The following is a 15807-nucleotide window of genomic DNA, read 5'->3' as shown; positions in this document are numbered from 1 at the left end:
TATCCACCAGATAGCTAGAATATTCTTCATTGCAGCCCTAGGAATGATCCTGTAGCCCAAACATCTTTTCATGTTCCCTGTTTTCTATAGTAGCCGAAGCTCTGCAAAACAAGCCGAAAAAGGCCTTACTGGTCCACATTTCTGTCTAATATTAGGGTGTTAACTGCTGGCAGTGCTATGACTCATAAAGCACAGGCTTAAATGCTGCAAACAGGGTGTATCTATAGGAATTCAGGCATTGTTAATCATCATCATCCAGCATTTTCCAGCACCCTGGAAAGAGGGAAAGAAGTATCCAGTAATTCTTCTTTTTCCCCAGATTCCCTTTTGATGACCCTTCTTGGTCCAGCTTTGTCTTTTTTCTAGCAATTAGTCTGTGCTTGTTCCCCTTTCTCCTCAACTGATGACTCAGTTTTAAGAACTGACTTGCAAAGGCCAATCTTGGTATGTTATTCCTTTGGGAATAACTGCCTCTCTGCCTGCCTGCTTGGATTCCATCTGCTTAGCCTGGAACATCTGCAAATAAGTCTTATCTTTTTTATGAAACTTTTTGGCAAAATGTTTTAATATATCTTATTTGCAAACATGACACTAAACCAATCTCAAATTGATCTGGTTGATAGACCACACTCAAACCTTGGTGTGTTTATCCATGGTTTGTTGAATAAGTTTTTGTTGGCTGGCTTCACAATGTGCTAAGCCAAAGACAAAACAATTATTGATTCCCCCATATAATAATGATAAACACCATCGAACAATATCTGGCTGTCCCAGGTCCTTGGAAAGGAGTTGATAGCAGGGGTGGGCTTCTGGAGGTTCGCAGGGGTTCGGGAGAACCTCTAGCTAAGATTCTGTGCAGTTCGGAGAACCCCCAAATCCCACTCCTGGCTGGCCCTTCTCACCCCACCCCTTCCAGGAGTCCCCACATGGCCCATTTTGAATGCAGGTAAGTGCAAGGTACACACACAGGCTCAGGGAGGGCAAAAAAAGGGCGTACTGGAAGTTTGGGAAGGCCGGAAATGGGCCCGTTTCCAGCCACCAGAGGGCGTCCAGAGCCTGGGGAGGCAGTTTTCACTCTCCCAGGGGCTCGAGGAAAGCTTCTGGAGCCCGGGGAGGGCAAAAACGCTCCCCCTCCCTGCCGTGGTGCAGGAGGCCAATTAGGCCACACCCACCATGGCCATTCCCACCCAGCAACCGGGCAAAGAACCCCTTCCTAAAATTTTTGAAGCCCACCCCTGGTTGATGGGTGGATAAAAATGCCAAATCCAGTCTGAGCGGCTGGTTAATGGTGTGACAAACCATAATATTTTTATTTATTTATTTATTTTTGTCACAACAGTATATACAATCATCAACATAAACAATAACCCATCATGAGAGAAAAAAGTATATATAAGTAAAAGTATGCATATATACTATAATGAAGAGAACAATAGACAGGAACGGTAGGCACTTTTGTGCTCTTATGCACGCCCCTTATAGTCCTCTTAGGAATGGGGTGAGGTCAATAGTAGACAGTTTTTGGTTGAAGATTTTGGGGTTTTGAGTAGAGACTATAGAGTCAGGTAGTGAGTTCCAAGCGTTAACAACTCTGTTACAAAAGTCATATTTTCTGCAATCAAGTTTGAAGCGGTTGACATTAAGTTTGAATCTATTGTTTGCTCTTGTATTGTTGTATAATTGTATAATTATAACCTTGTTTGCCGCCTGATTCCCAACAACTGGGCTGCACATTGAGTTTTCTTTCATTTATGTTCCTACAAAAAAATCCTTTTGAGCAGGACCTATCCTCTTGTAATCTGAAAGTATTCTTTGAGGGATTTTCATCTGTTTTATTCTCTGGATTGGGTTCATTTACAAATACAGTCTTTCTTTTCCTGGCCTCTTCCATCACATGAATTAAGTCCACCTATGTTGATTTTGTTTTATGGATAAATACAAAGTCCTGTGTCCATTTGCATAATTTCTTTCAGCATTCTTTTGACTTGGAAAGAATGAAAAGGCATCCCAATCTGGTTTGCATATTCCTCTCACAGTCTATAATGGGTCCCTGCAACAAAAGTGCTTGTTCAGCCTGGAACAAAAGTGGCTGTGTTGAAAGAGAACTTGGCTACCGTTAGGCCTTGTGTATTTCAGGTTCTACATAATCCGCCAGGTTCTCTAAGCATGGCCTACATATTCCCAAGATGGATACAGCAATCATATGCCTTTCAAAGGACAACCTGGTGTTGATAACAGGCCAAGTGGAAATGGCACCCTAAAAAAGCAACTGTCTAAGGATAGTTACATTGGCTCATCTTTCTTTTGTCCTCTGTTTGAACCAATTCCAAGTGGCAATTAGGAATCTTTCCCTTTTTTGAGCCAAGAAATGTAGAGGATGGAAAGCAAAACTCCTAAATTGCTGATTGGTGTATTAGATTCTAGGACATAATAGACAGAGGAAGAATGAATACAATAGAAGAAAGATCAACATCACTGGTGGAAACTTGAGTGTTATTTTAGTTCAAAAACAACTTGTTTTTTAGCCCTGACATTTTTTGTATATAGTCACGCTATATGACTGTATGTAAGATACACAGAAAGCTCTAACTTTGATGCCATAATATGTATGTCAAGTTTTTAAAACTCAGAGGTTGTCACCATATACAAACCCAGGAAATAACATTCCAGGAACCCAGCAGCATCTGCAGGAAACTTCAGTAACACTTAAAAGACAACATCCATGTGGTATTTGTTGTGGAGTCGGACAGTGAGGAGGCTGGGGAGGACAATGGGTCAGTCCTGGAGTCAGGGGAAGGCCCGGATGAGAGCTCTGTGTCAGAGGCAGAGATGGGGCGAGATCCATCTGGGAGCGATGCACGGACTCTGGAGCCTCCAGAAGCAGACAGCAGAGAGGCAGAGGAACAGGAGGAGCCTGTTCCTAGTGCACGCATGCGAAGAAGGCAAGAGCAGTTAAAGCAAAAAAGGATGACTCGGGAGTAAGGCCAGGAGATGATTGGCCCCTCCCATAAGGCTTAAAAGAGCAGCAACGGCTCTTGGGCTCTTTGTAGGAAAGCAACATTGCTACAATTGTTTCTTGTTGGCATCTCCTGTTCTGAACTTTGTGGGGTTCTTGCCAAGAAAAGGACTTTTTCAGAAGGACTTTGTTTTGGACTTAATTTGGACTAAACTGAGAATGAAGTAATTCTCAGCTGTTCTAGTAAAATACGTTTGTTTAGGACTGATTGTGTCTGGTAATAACTACTTGGGCCTAGGTCACAACAGTATTGAAGAAGTGGAGTCTGAGAAAGGGATTTATTTAATTATTTGTATCACACCTTTTTATTTTTACAAGTCACTCAAGGCTGCAAACATACCTTCCACCTATTATTTCCCCACAATAATAATAACATACCTGGGAGCAGGGGTGAAATCTAAAAATTTTCCCTACCGGTTCTGTGGCCGTGGCTTAATTTGTGGGCGTGGCTTAGTGGTCAGATGGCGTGGCCAATAACAATAAATAATAAAAATAATAAACAAAGTATAAAAAAACAATAAGAGGTACCAAAAACCAACTTTCATACTTTACACACACACAACACAACACAACTGACTCACACACAATGTAAAAGCAGCTGCACTTCACACTTCACACAGCCACAAAAAGCTCAAAAACCAACTTTCACACTTTACACACACACAACATAACACAACTGACACACACACACACGCAATACCACATACAGCTTTCTGAGATTTTGTGTGTTTGTGTAGTTAGAGTGAAACACTACAGAAACACACCAAATCCCAGAAAGCTGCACAAATATTTTATTTTATTATTAAGGTTTGTGGACTTCAATTCCCAGAGTTCCTCAGCCAGGAAAACCAGCCAGCATTAATCACTCAGTGATGAAATAGATTAGCTAAATTAGATTAGTTCTGTCTGGTGCTGAAAATGAAACTTGGGGCTTTCCGGCTGCGAAAAAAGCCATGAGGTCGATCAGTAGTCAGGTAAGTATCTTAGACTCTTTTAAAAGGAGTTTTTCTACATGTTTTCTACAGAAAACATGTTTTTTAAGGTTCTGCAGAGTAGCCTTTAATTATTATTATTATTTTTTTTTGCAAAAAATTTTTATTTTTCCATAATAATTCCCACAATTTGACCAGTGTACAATACAATCACTTATCCAACAATCAGTCCTATACCCAAATTATACTCAGTCAGGGCTGCTCGACTGCCACTCCCCCCTTTAATCCTTTCTTCCCTTCTCATCCTTCTTAAACTTCCCCCACCACCTTCTCCTCGCTTTCCTACTTCCCCTCCTCTTTCCCACTTCTCACTACCATCCTTTCTAACCCTCTATCTCCTTCTTCTCCTCCTCCTATCCTTTCTTCTCCCTTCCTTCTTTCCTCCCTACCCACCTACCTACCTACTTTCTTCCTTCTTTACTCCTCTTTCCTTACCCTTTCCCTTCGGGAGTGTTTGCCGAGCAGTCCCGACATTACACCATTCCAACTTGTTTAATTCTACCATTATTCCTGTACAATGGCAACCAATCAATTTATAGTCTTCCCTTCCCACCTCCTTCCCCGAGACTTCCCAGAACAGAATACAGGGTATTGTAACTAACCAACATAATCTAAAATATAACATAAAACATATTCCATTTCACACCATCACACTATCAATTCCCTTCTTTCTTAAACTAATACATAATAATTCCTAACTTCACTCAAAAACTAATTGATATTTTTTAATCTGATACTTATTTTGAATATAATCAATCCACTTCCTCCATTCCAATATATATTTTTCTTGTGTACAGTCTTTCAGGTAGGCAGAAATTTTTGCCATTTCTGCTAAATTTGATACTTTACTAATCCATTCTCCAATTGTAGGTAAGTCTTCTTTCTTCCAATATTGTGCAATCAATAATCTTGCAGCAGTTATTAAATTCAGAATCAGTTTTGTCTCTATAACAGTGCAATCTGAGATTATTCCTAATAAAAGAACTGTGGAACAAACTTGATCTTCTTTTTCAAAATGTTCTGCATAATCCACCATATTTTAATCCAAAAGGCTTTAACTTTTTTGCAAGTCCACCATATATGATAATAGGTAGCATCCTCACAATCACATCTCCAACATTTTGCTTTCACATTTGGATACATACATGACAGTTTTTTAGGATCTAAATGCCATCTATAAAACATTTTATAAAAGTTTTCTCTTAAATTTTGTGCTTGCGTGAATTTAACATTCCTCACCCAAATTTTTTCCCATGTTTCTAACATTATAGGTTGTTGAAAATTTTGTGCCCATTTTACCATACAATCTTTAACCAACTCCATTTCTGAATCAATTTCAACCAATACATTATATAATCTCTTTATATGCTGTTGACCTTGATCTTTTATTTGTTTTACCAGATTATCATCACTTTGCCTTATACCAATTTTCTGATCTATTTTCCATCTAGATTGCAATTGTCCATACTGGAACCATGTATAATTTCTTCCTTCATCCCTCAATTTCTCCCTAGATTTCAACTGTAATTCCCCTTTTTCCATAGTCAAAAGCTCTTTGTAAGTGATAACTTCCATTTTTTGTAATATATTTATATTCTCTATCATATGTCTGGGGATGGTCCATATTGGTATCTTTCCATCTAACTTATATTGATATTTTTTCCAAATCCTCAACAACGCACTTCTGACCATATTATTCTTAAATGTCTTATCAATTTTCTTGTCATATATTACATATGCGTGCCATCCATATAACAAACCATAACCTTCTATATTCAAAATCCTTTCCTCTGTTAAATTAATCCAATCAGAAATTAAAGTTAAAACAACTGCATCATAGTACAATTTCAAATTAGGCATTTTTAAACCCCCTCTTTCCCTAACGTCTTGCATTATTTTTAACTTTATCCTCGGTTTTTTACCCTTCCATACAAATTTATTAATCCCTTTTTGCCATTCTTGTAAATTTGCATCTTTCTTCAAAATTGGAATCATTTGAAACAAAAATAAAAATCTAGGCAAAACATTCATTTTTATAGCTGCCACTCTTCCCAACAATGATAATTGTAACTTCTTCCATTTCTCCATTTCTTTAATTACTTTTCCCCACAATACCTCATAATTGTTTTATATAATTTTACATTCGATGCTGTAATGTATACTCCTAAGTATTTAACCTTTTAACTACTTCATATCCAGTTATTCTTTCTAATTCTTCCTCTGATGTGTATTCATATTTTTAATTATCATTTTGTCTTCTGTTGATTCACTTTAAACCCAGATACCTTACTATACTGATCAATTGTCTCCATCAAATATACAGCTGAATGTATTGGTTGAGATAAAGAAACAACCAAATCATCTGCAAACGCTCTTAATTTATAATCTTGATTTTTAATTCTAATTCCTTTTATTCGATCTAAACCACGTATCTTACTCAATAATATTTCCAAAGTTAGAATGAATAATAATGGTGACAAGGGACATCCTTGTCTAGTCCCTTTCTCAATCTTGAAAGATTCTGTTAATCCACCATTTACTATTATTTGAGCTGTTTGCTTTTGATATATAGCCTTAATTGCTTGAATAAAATAATCCCCAAATTGCATTTTTCTATTACTTTAAACAAAACTGCCAATCCAATCTATCAAAAGCTTTTCGCATCCAAAAGAGGAATGCTGCTGAAACCTGGCTGTTTCCTTCCAAATATTCAAGTAAATTTACAATTTGTCTCATATTATATCTCATCTGTCTCCCCTTAATAAATCCTGATTGGTCATTATGAATTAATTGATTCATCAGTGGCATCAATCTATTCGCTAGTATCTTAGCAAATATCTTATAATCAGTATTTAAAAGCGATATTGGCCTATAATTCTCTGGTTTAACACCATCTCGATCTTCTTTAGGTATTAATGAAATAAAAGCTGTCCTCCATGAAGGAGGAGCTTCTCCTCCCCTTTGTATTCTGTTAAATAACTCCTTAAGTGGTACAATCATCTCATTTTGTAAATTTTTATAATAAGTAGTTGTCAAGCCATCTGTACCTGGTGCTTTATTCGCTTTAAGCTGCTTAATTGCAAACACTATTTCCTCTGAAGAAATTAATTGATTCAACTCTTCCCTTTGATCTACTGTAATTTCTAAAATACCGTGGTCCTGTAAATATCTATCTATATCTTTATCACTAATCACATCTCTAGAATATAACTTAGTATAATATTCTAAAAAAGCTTTTTTAATCAAATTTTGCTGATATACTTCCTTACCTCTATATTCTATTTTATCAATTATCGTCGTTTCTGTTTCTTTCTTAATAAATATGCTAACCACCTTCCAGGTTTATTAGAATTATTAAACAAATTATGTCTTACATATTGTAAATTAGTTGCCACCTGATCTGCCATTAACATATTAAATTGACCTCTTAATATATTTATTGACTCTTTTGTTTTACTATCTCCTGGATTGCCTACCAATAACTGCTCCTTCCTTTTAATTTCCTCTTCTAGTTCTTTTCGCCTTTTGTGCAGTCTATTTCTATATTTATTATTCATCTCTAATAAAATTCCCCTCATATAAGCTTTACTGGTGTCCCAAACTATCTCTATAGGTGTCCCTTTATCCATGTTCAAAGAAAAAAATTCCTTCATTAGAGTTTTACATTCATTTACATTTTGTTCATATTTAAACAAGTTCTCATTCATCCTCCACGACCTCCTGGCCTCTTTTTCCCGATCTAACTCAATCCATACCGGGCTATGATCAGACAAGGTTCTAGAACAAATTTTTGTCTTCTTCACTCTGAAAAACAAATCATTAGTAATTAAAATGAAATCAATCCTAGAAAAAGATTGATGTCTGTCAGAAAAAAATGTAAAATCTCTCTTTTTCATTGCGTTCTCGCCATACATCTCTCAATTCTAAATCTTCCATCAAATCAAAGAATGCCTTTGGCAGTTTTACACGATTGGAAATATTTCTAAGACTTCTTTTATCTTTCTGGGTATCCATCACTCCATTCCAATCACCCATTAATATATAAGTTTTATAATCCCAAGATGTTATTCTTTTATGTAAAAACTTATAAAATTTTTCTTGTTGTTGATTTGGTGCATAAACTCCTATTAAAAGTATTTTTCTCCCTTCCAATAAAAGTTCAATAGCAATATATCTTCCTTGATTATCCGCTTCAATTAATGTTGCAGATAAATTACTCTTTATATAAACAACTAGTCCATTCTTCTTTTCTGTAGCAGATGCAACAAAATGTATTCCCAATTTCGAATTTATCAAATATTTCTGGTCTAATGTTCTAATATGTGTTTCTTGTAAACATACAATGTCATTTTTAAATTGCTTCAAATAATGAAATATCTTTCTTCTCTTTTGTGGTGAGTTTAATCCATTGACATTCCAAGATAAAAGTCTAATTGCCATTATCAGCAATCGGAAACTTTTGAAGCACCAGCCGCAAATCATATCTTTCTTTGGGCCTTGCTCCTCCCACTGTTTCCGTCTTGGTAATAGCAGATTGAACCTGTTGAGCAGAGTAGCCTTTAATTATTATTTTTTTAAGTTTAAAGGCTCTGCGGATCTTAGCTGAGGGGCGGGATCCTCAAAGGCTTTTTTTTACTTTTAAAGACATGTTTTGGCTGAAGCAAAACCTTTTAAAAGTAAAAAAAAAAACCCTCTGCTGATGGTGTGGCTTAGCAGAGGCAGGGGGGCAGGGCCAGAAATTTTTGCTACCGGTCCTCCGAACCAGCAGCTGCCATCGCTACTGGATCACGTGAGCCGGTCCGATCCGGAAGTATTTCACTCCTGCCTGGGAGGTATGTTAGGCTGAGAGTGAGTGAGTGGCCCAAAATCACCCAGCTAGCATTCATGGCTAAGGGAGGACCAGTGATGGGTTGCTATCGATTCACCCCAGATTGGGCGAACCAATAGCGGCGGCAGTGGGAAGTTCCGCCCACCCGCTTGGACGCTTCTGCACAGAAGCGTTGCGCATGCGCACAAGTGCATGCAGGCCCACAAGTGAACCAGTAGCAACGGGTTTTGAAACTGTCCCTTAGCAGGACCTGAACTCACAATCTCTGACTTTCTAGACTTGCATCTTAACCACTAGACCAAACTGGTTCCCAATTTAGCTGAGTGGATTTAGGTGAAAGTTTTAAACTACTCTAAGAACGTAATGTGAGGAGCCAGGCCTTCCTGCAAGCATGGATCTTTTCAGTTACCATACATAAAGCTAAGCATTGGCTGGTCAGTTTCAAGTCTTTGTCTCTAGAGGGACCTGTCCACCAATCCATTTAAACAAGAAAAAAACGGCAATGGAATCTAGTGTTTCAGTCTCTTTTGCAGCCAAAAGTGGTCAGAGGGGAAAGTAAAGAAACCAGGGGTCAGATTGAAGGGTGTGGTCCTCTAACAAGGAAAATTCAACTGCTGCCAGAAAATTAATTAGGAAATATTCTGGAAATATTTTCACCTATATAAATTGAATTTTTAAACAGTCAGATTCAAGGTCTCATTTGATCCCCCAAATCCTCATCCCCTTCAAGCTTTGTCCCTCACTGGTAAAACTTACCCATAAGAAGGACACCTCGGTGGAGATGTACAGAATGTAAGGATCAGATGAGCAGCTGGCTTGGAAGAACCGCAAGGATATGGTGAATTGCAAAATAAACATGAGTCAGGAAAACCCTGCAGTGGCCAGGACAAGGGAGTGTTTGGGGGAGATGTATGGGCCAGAGAATTTGACGTCCTTCCACGTTGCTTAGTACTTGGCAGGAGGAAAGAAATCTACCCTTGAAGGAAAAAAAATAAAAGTAAGTGGGCTGATCTATCTAGATTGGAGAGGGGAGTAATTATACACTGTTGCAGAATGAAAGATTAACCAGGTTCCTTGAGCTACCAATTTCCTATCAGTAGATCGATTTACTGAAATCTCATAGATATATGTATTGATCTCATTTTAATTGGGCATATCAAAAGATAATGTCTTAGAGCAAGGACAGAGATCTTTTTGATAGCTAAGGACTTTTGGGGCGGGGGATAGATGGCTTTAGGGTATTTTTTTAAAGCTGTACTAGGCTTATTTGGGACTGTCAATTTTTGATTATATATTTTGTGCATCAAGATGGCAGAAAAACTCTTTAATCAGTTATATTCAGAGAGGCTCAAGAAAGGGGATGACAGATGACCCACCCGTGATTTAAAGGAACATTTCCTCATTTTGGACTACTGTAACATTCATCTCAATAATGAGAAAGTCTGGAGGCAAAGTACATATATGGATTTGGGTTCTTTTAATATTTGCAGAGATTTATAAAGAAATGACACAACAGTAAACATTCCAATAGGCAGCCAAAACTCAATGCTCTAATAACTGATATGTGGGACAGATTTCCCAAACATTTGTTCTTCATATGTGTTATACAAATCCCTTAATTTTCCTTTCCAGGAAGAGTCTCATTACGGAAGATCATTAATTTGTAACATTTGTAGCAAAGGAGAAACTTGAAAACTCCTAGCCCAGATTGTTAAGGTGATTTTGCACATGTCATTTTGGATTGGCCCTTTTCTATTTAAATGTGCATCATTGTTTGGCTTGTGGTGCAATAGGAAATGAACAAACATAATTAAAATATCGTATATGGCATTTTCTTTCATCATGGAATTTTTTATGCTGCCCAACCTTCAGTTATTCACCAACTGATACTGACTATGAAGTTGTAATCTTGAGTTGAAGACAATCATATGCTAATTCGTTTTTCATGCTTTTCTTTCAGTTTTCAAGAAAGTAGGATCAATAGCTGATAAATTTAACTCAACTCAGACATACTATGAAAAGACGATTGTGTCAGTCCAAGAAAATCTTCAGGAACTAGGTAAGAGCAATGCTGCTACGTTGATGTTTTCATCCAAAAAAACCAGGAATGTTACATTCTAATTAGCTCCATTTATTTTAAGTTCCAATACTGATATGGTACATGTTTCAGTTCCTACAGGGGTTTGACATTGGTATCTCCTGTATGCAAGGCAAGCCAAGGCTCCTTTCATATTGCAAATTGGAGAATCTCTGGTCCTTCAGAGGATGCTGAATTAACAACTTCCAGCATCTCTCATAACTGATTTGGCTGGCAGTTGTATTTAGATTGCTGTGGTTATGGAGAGGATTGATTGATTGTTGTAAATTCTTAGCAACCATATAGATAAGCTTTCTTCATCATAATCTGTGCATAATTGGTCTTTCTAATCTTCCAATAGTGCACTCATTACAAGTATGGTTGAGTTCATGCACCTTGCTGGCAGGCATCTTCTTCCATCATTAGCACCTTCGCTTGGGAACTAGGTATTTGCATAAGGTGTCCTAACTAGGGTGACTTGAGCTTCAAGTGAGAACTCTGGGTTGATTTGTTTGATGAGCCACTTGTTTGTTTCCTTAGCTGTCCATGGTATTTATCATAGCATCTGAATATCTTTTCCGGGACATTTGTGGCTGCTCTACCAAGTGCTAGTCTGCAGCTTATTTCTTGACTGTTCCTTCACTGTTGATGGTTGATCCTAAAACCCAGAAGCTATCTGCCACTTCAGTATGGACAAGGGAATAAGTTTTCACTTATTTTCTCTTTCAAGGCAATGTTTTTCATTGGATAGGGAGTTTCTATTGTGCCTTTCTAGGTTCAGAGGAACCATCTCAGGGGTTGCCACAAAGAGGGAGTCAAACTATTCTCCAAAGCACCTAAAGGTAGAAGAAGAAGCAATGGGTGGAAACTGATCGAGGAAAGAAGCAACTTAGAACTAAGGAGAAATTTCCTGACAGTCAGAACAATCAATAAGTGGAACAACTTGCCTGCAGAAGTTATGAATGCTCCAACACTGGAAGTCTTTAAGAAGATGTTGGATAACCGTTTGTCTGAAGTGGTGTAAGGTTTCCTGCCTGGGCAGGGGGTTGGACTAGAAGACCTCCAAGGTCCCTTCCAACTCTGTTATTATTATTATTATTATCTTTTCATGCCAGCAGCTGGGAGTTTAAAACTTAAAACACCTTCCCATCTGCTATGACTCCCGGATTAGGTACATTCACACAGAGGGTAGTCAAAATCATCAGGTTGTTTTCCATTCTTTTATTCCTCTTATGTGTACTGATAAGAAAACGGAAGAACCCGTTAAAACAAAGAAATAGGCAGAAGGTACAAGAGATTGCAAATAAAGCTGCTTTTTTAAATCAACCTATAAATTAGCTGCTGTTGGGACACTCATTTTCTTTCTTTCTTTTTTAATCCAATCATAAACATTCTGTAGAATGTCATGGAATTTGCCTCCCTGGCTCATACCCACCCCTTGTTATCTCCATCTAATTTTGTTCCCCTTTTTCTTCTCTTTCCAGTATATTCACATTTTTCTCTCATTTTCTTGCACCCTGCTTCTTCTTTTCTTTCTTGCTGTTTCTGCTGGAAAACATGAACTGTATTTGTATGATGATTGTTCCGTAGATGTTTTTGAGACTGGATGGGTATATGAGGATTGGAGATCAACTGAAATACCTTATTTACACACAACTGGTTTTAATTAGTAGTAATTACTGTCTGTTGCTGTTCTGGCCTTTTCATTATGAGGATTATAACTTCTCATAAAGTATATATCCATCCATACACAATTATGTTACATGGACATGTAGGCATCTGGATGCCCACTCCAGTTAGTTCCCAGTTGGCATAGGCATCTTATATAGGAAAGCTGGGATCAGACCGCATTTGTTAAGAACTTTTACTCTTCCTTTGAGGGTTCATCTTGAAATTTGGAGTCATATATTTTTATTTTATTTATTTATTTATTTATTTGTCAATCATATATAAGATAACAGGTAAAAGTATAAACATAATTTGGATATGTGAAAAGAGTAAGTAAAAAAAAGAATATTAGGACAGGGATGGTAAGCACGCGGGTGCACTTATGCCCTTACAGACCTCTTAGGAATGGGATGGGGTCACAGTAGACAATTTAAACTTAAAGTTTTGGGGGATTGGGGAAGAAACTACAGAGTCAGGTAGTGCATTCCAGGCATCTGGTTATCTATGTAGAGTAGTAAGGGAAGACCCCACCCCTCTCCTAGAAGAATGAAATATTTTGAGAAATATTAAAAAGGCATAATATTATAGATGGAATAAAGAATGAGAAATGGAGAGACATGCTCTTGGAAAGCAGCCCCCACCTTCTTTAATAGCCCCAGCAGATATTTTTTGCCCATTAAGAAAGACTGGGATATCGTATCTACAAAACAAAAGATCTCCAGCTCCAGGATGATGGGATTAAGACATGACCCTCCAGGACATAATAGGATTAACCCACTAGCAGCAGAGCTCACTACATTGCACAATTTCCTAAGGACATTGCATCCTCCAAGCTTCAATCAAACCTGGGAGCTCAGACAAACTCCTAGGATTTGTACATGGCCCCATGCAGCGGTGAAATGCTCCCAATTCAGACCGGATCGGCTGATCCGGTAGCGATGGCAGCAGGTGGTTCAGAGAACCAGTAGCAAAAATCCCCGCCTCCATGCATGCCCACCCAATGCCTGGTTGTCAGCTTCCCTGCTTGCTGCTTCTTTTACAAAATGCTTTTTAAAAGTAAAAAAGAATATTAGGACAGGGATGGTAAGCACGCGGGTGCACTTATGCCCTTACAGACCTTTTAGGAATGGGGTGAGGTCACAGTAGACAATTTAAACTTAAAGTTTTGGGGGATTGGGGAAGAAACTACAGAGTCAGGTAGTGCATTCCAGGCATCTGGTTATCTATGTAGAGTAGTAAGGGAAGACCCCACCCCTCTCCTAGAAGAATGAAATATTTTGAGAAATATTAAAAAGGCATAATATTATAGATGGAATAAAGAATGAGAAATGGAGAGACATGCTCTTGGAAAGCAGCCCCCACCTTCTTTAATAGCCCCAGCAGATATTTTTTGCCCATTAAGAAAGACTGGATATCGTATCTACAAAACAAAAGATCTCCAGCTCCAGGATGATGGGATTAAGACATGACCCTCCAGGACATAATAGGATTAACCCACTAGCAGCAGAGCTCACTACATGGCACAATTTCCTAAGGACATTGCATCCTCCAAGCTTCAACCAAACCTGGGAGCTCAGACAAACTCCTAGGATTTGTACATGGCCCCATGCAGCGGTGAAATGCTCCCAATTCAGACCGGATCAGCTGATCTGGTAGCGATGGCAGCAGGTGGTTCAGAGAACCAGTAGCAAAAATCCCCGCCTCCATGCATGCCCACCCAATGCCTGGTTGTCAGCTTCCCTGCTTGCTGCTTCTTTTACAAAATGCTTTTAAAAGTAAAAAAAAAAGATTGCGCGCCACAGCTGATCACACACACCTCACGCGCTGTTCTATTTACCCCATGCCTCCTTTTGGCGTGCACTGCGTGCGCACACACACCTTTGTTGCATTTGGTGCATGGTGTGTATTGCGCATGTGGGCACAGCGCACATGCACAGCCAGCGAACCGGTAGTAAACTGGTTCAGATTTCACCACTGGCCCCATGGGAGTCTGACAACAGCCAATAGAATACATGTTTTTGCACAGGAACAGGAAATTCAAGTGTAACCCAAGAGAAGGTATAAATACCCCACCCCTCTCCTAGAAGAATGAAATATTTTGAGAAATATTAAAAAGGCATAATATTATAGATGGAATAAAGAATGAGAAATGGAGAGACATGCTCTTGGAAAGCAGCCCCCACCTTCTTTAATAGCCCCAGCAGATATTTTTTGCCCATTAAGAAAGACTGGGATATCGTATCTACAAAACAAAAGATCTCCAGCTCCAGGATGATGGGATTAAGACATGACCCTCCAGGACATAATAGGATTAACCCACTAGCAGCAGAGCTCACTACATTGCACAATTTCCTAAGGACATTGCATCCTCCAAGCTTCAATCAAACCTGGGAGCTCAGACAAACTCCTAGGATTTGTACATGGCCCCATGCAGCGGTGAAATGCTCCCAATTCAGACCGGATCGGCTGATCCGGTAGCGATGGCAGCAGGTGGTTCAGAGAACCAGTAGCAAAAATCCCCGCCTCCATGCATGCCCACCCAATGCCTGGTTGTCAGCTTCCCTGCTTGCTGCTTCTTTTAAAAAATGCTTTTAAAAGTAAAAAAAAAAAGATTGTGCGCCACAGCTGATCACTCACACCTCACACGCTGTTCTATTTACCCCATGCCTCCTTTTGGCGTGCACTGCGTGCGCACACACACCTTTGGTGCATTTGGTGCATGGTGTGTATTGCGCATGTAGTCGCAGCGCACATGCACAGCCAGAGAACCGGTAGTAAACTGGTTCAGATTTCACCACTGGCCGCATGGGAGTCTGACAACAGCCAATAGAATACATGTTTTTGCACAGGAACAGGAAATTCAAGTGTAACCCAAGAGAAGGTATAAATACCCCACCCACTCTCAACTCCATGTGGTCAGCTGCCCAGAACCACCCATGTGCTTCTGCTTCATCAATAAATGGACCCTCTTTCCAATCAGCCTCCAGCCTCCATTTTATCTCCAGTGCCTTTCTCCCAGCTTGGACCTGGAGCTGTATATTTCTTCCAAGAGTAGCATAAGAAAAACCACCCAGTTAGTAAGCTTCTGCGTATCGTTGACATTACTTTGAATGATTGGATGTATGTGTTATTGAATCGTATAGCCTTGGGACCACTTAAAATACATGTTTTGCCATACTGAACAATTTAGAAACATGGTGGCTAGAACTTGTTTTCCATGTATTCA

The 15807-nt window shown here is 38.9% G+C and overlaps 1 protein-coding gene across 1 annotated transcript in view; it reads left to right on the top strand.

Annotated features, from left to right (window-relative positions):
- The window catches only part of SCARA3 (scavenger receptor class A member 3), a 51058-nt gene that overhangs the window by 21840 nt on the left and 13411 nt on the right, over positions 1–15807 (top strand). Inside the window, exon 4 of the mRNA XM_058164729.1 lies at positions 10797–10895. Coding sequence (XP_058020712.1) covers positions 10797–10895 — 99 coding nt within the window. The remainder of the gene's footprint in view (positions 1–10796; positions 10896–15807) is intronic.

Source organism: Ahaetulla prasina, chromosome 1 (genome assembly GCF_028640845.1).
Source record: "Ahaetulla prasina isolate Xishuangbanna chromosome 1, ASM2864084v1, whole genome shotgun sequence".
Classification (NCBI taxonomy): domain Eukaryota; kingdom Metazoa; phylum Chordata; class Lepidosauria; order Squamata; family Colubridae; genus Ahaetulla; species Ahaetulla prasina.
This window is presented reverse-complemented; position numbering and strand designations above follow the sequence as displayed.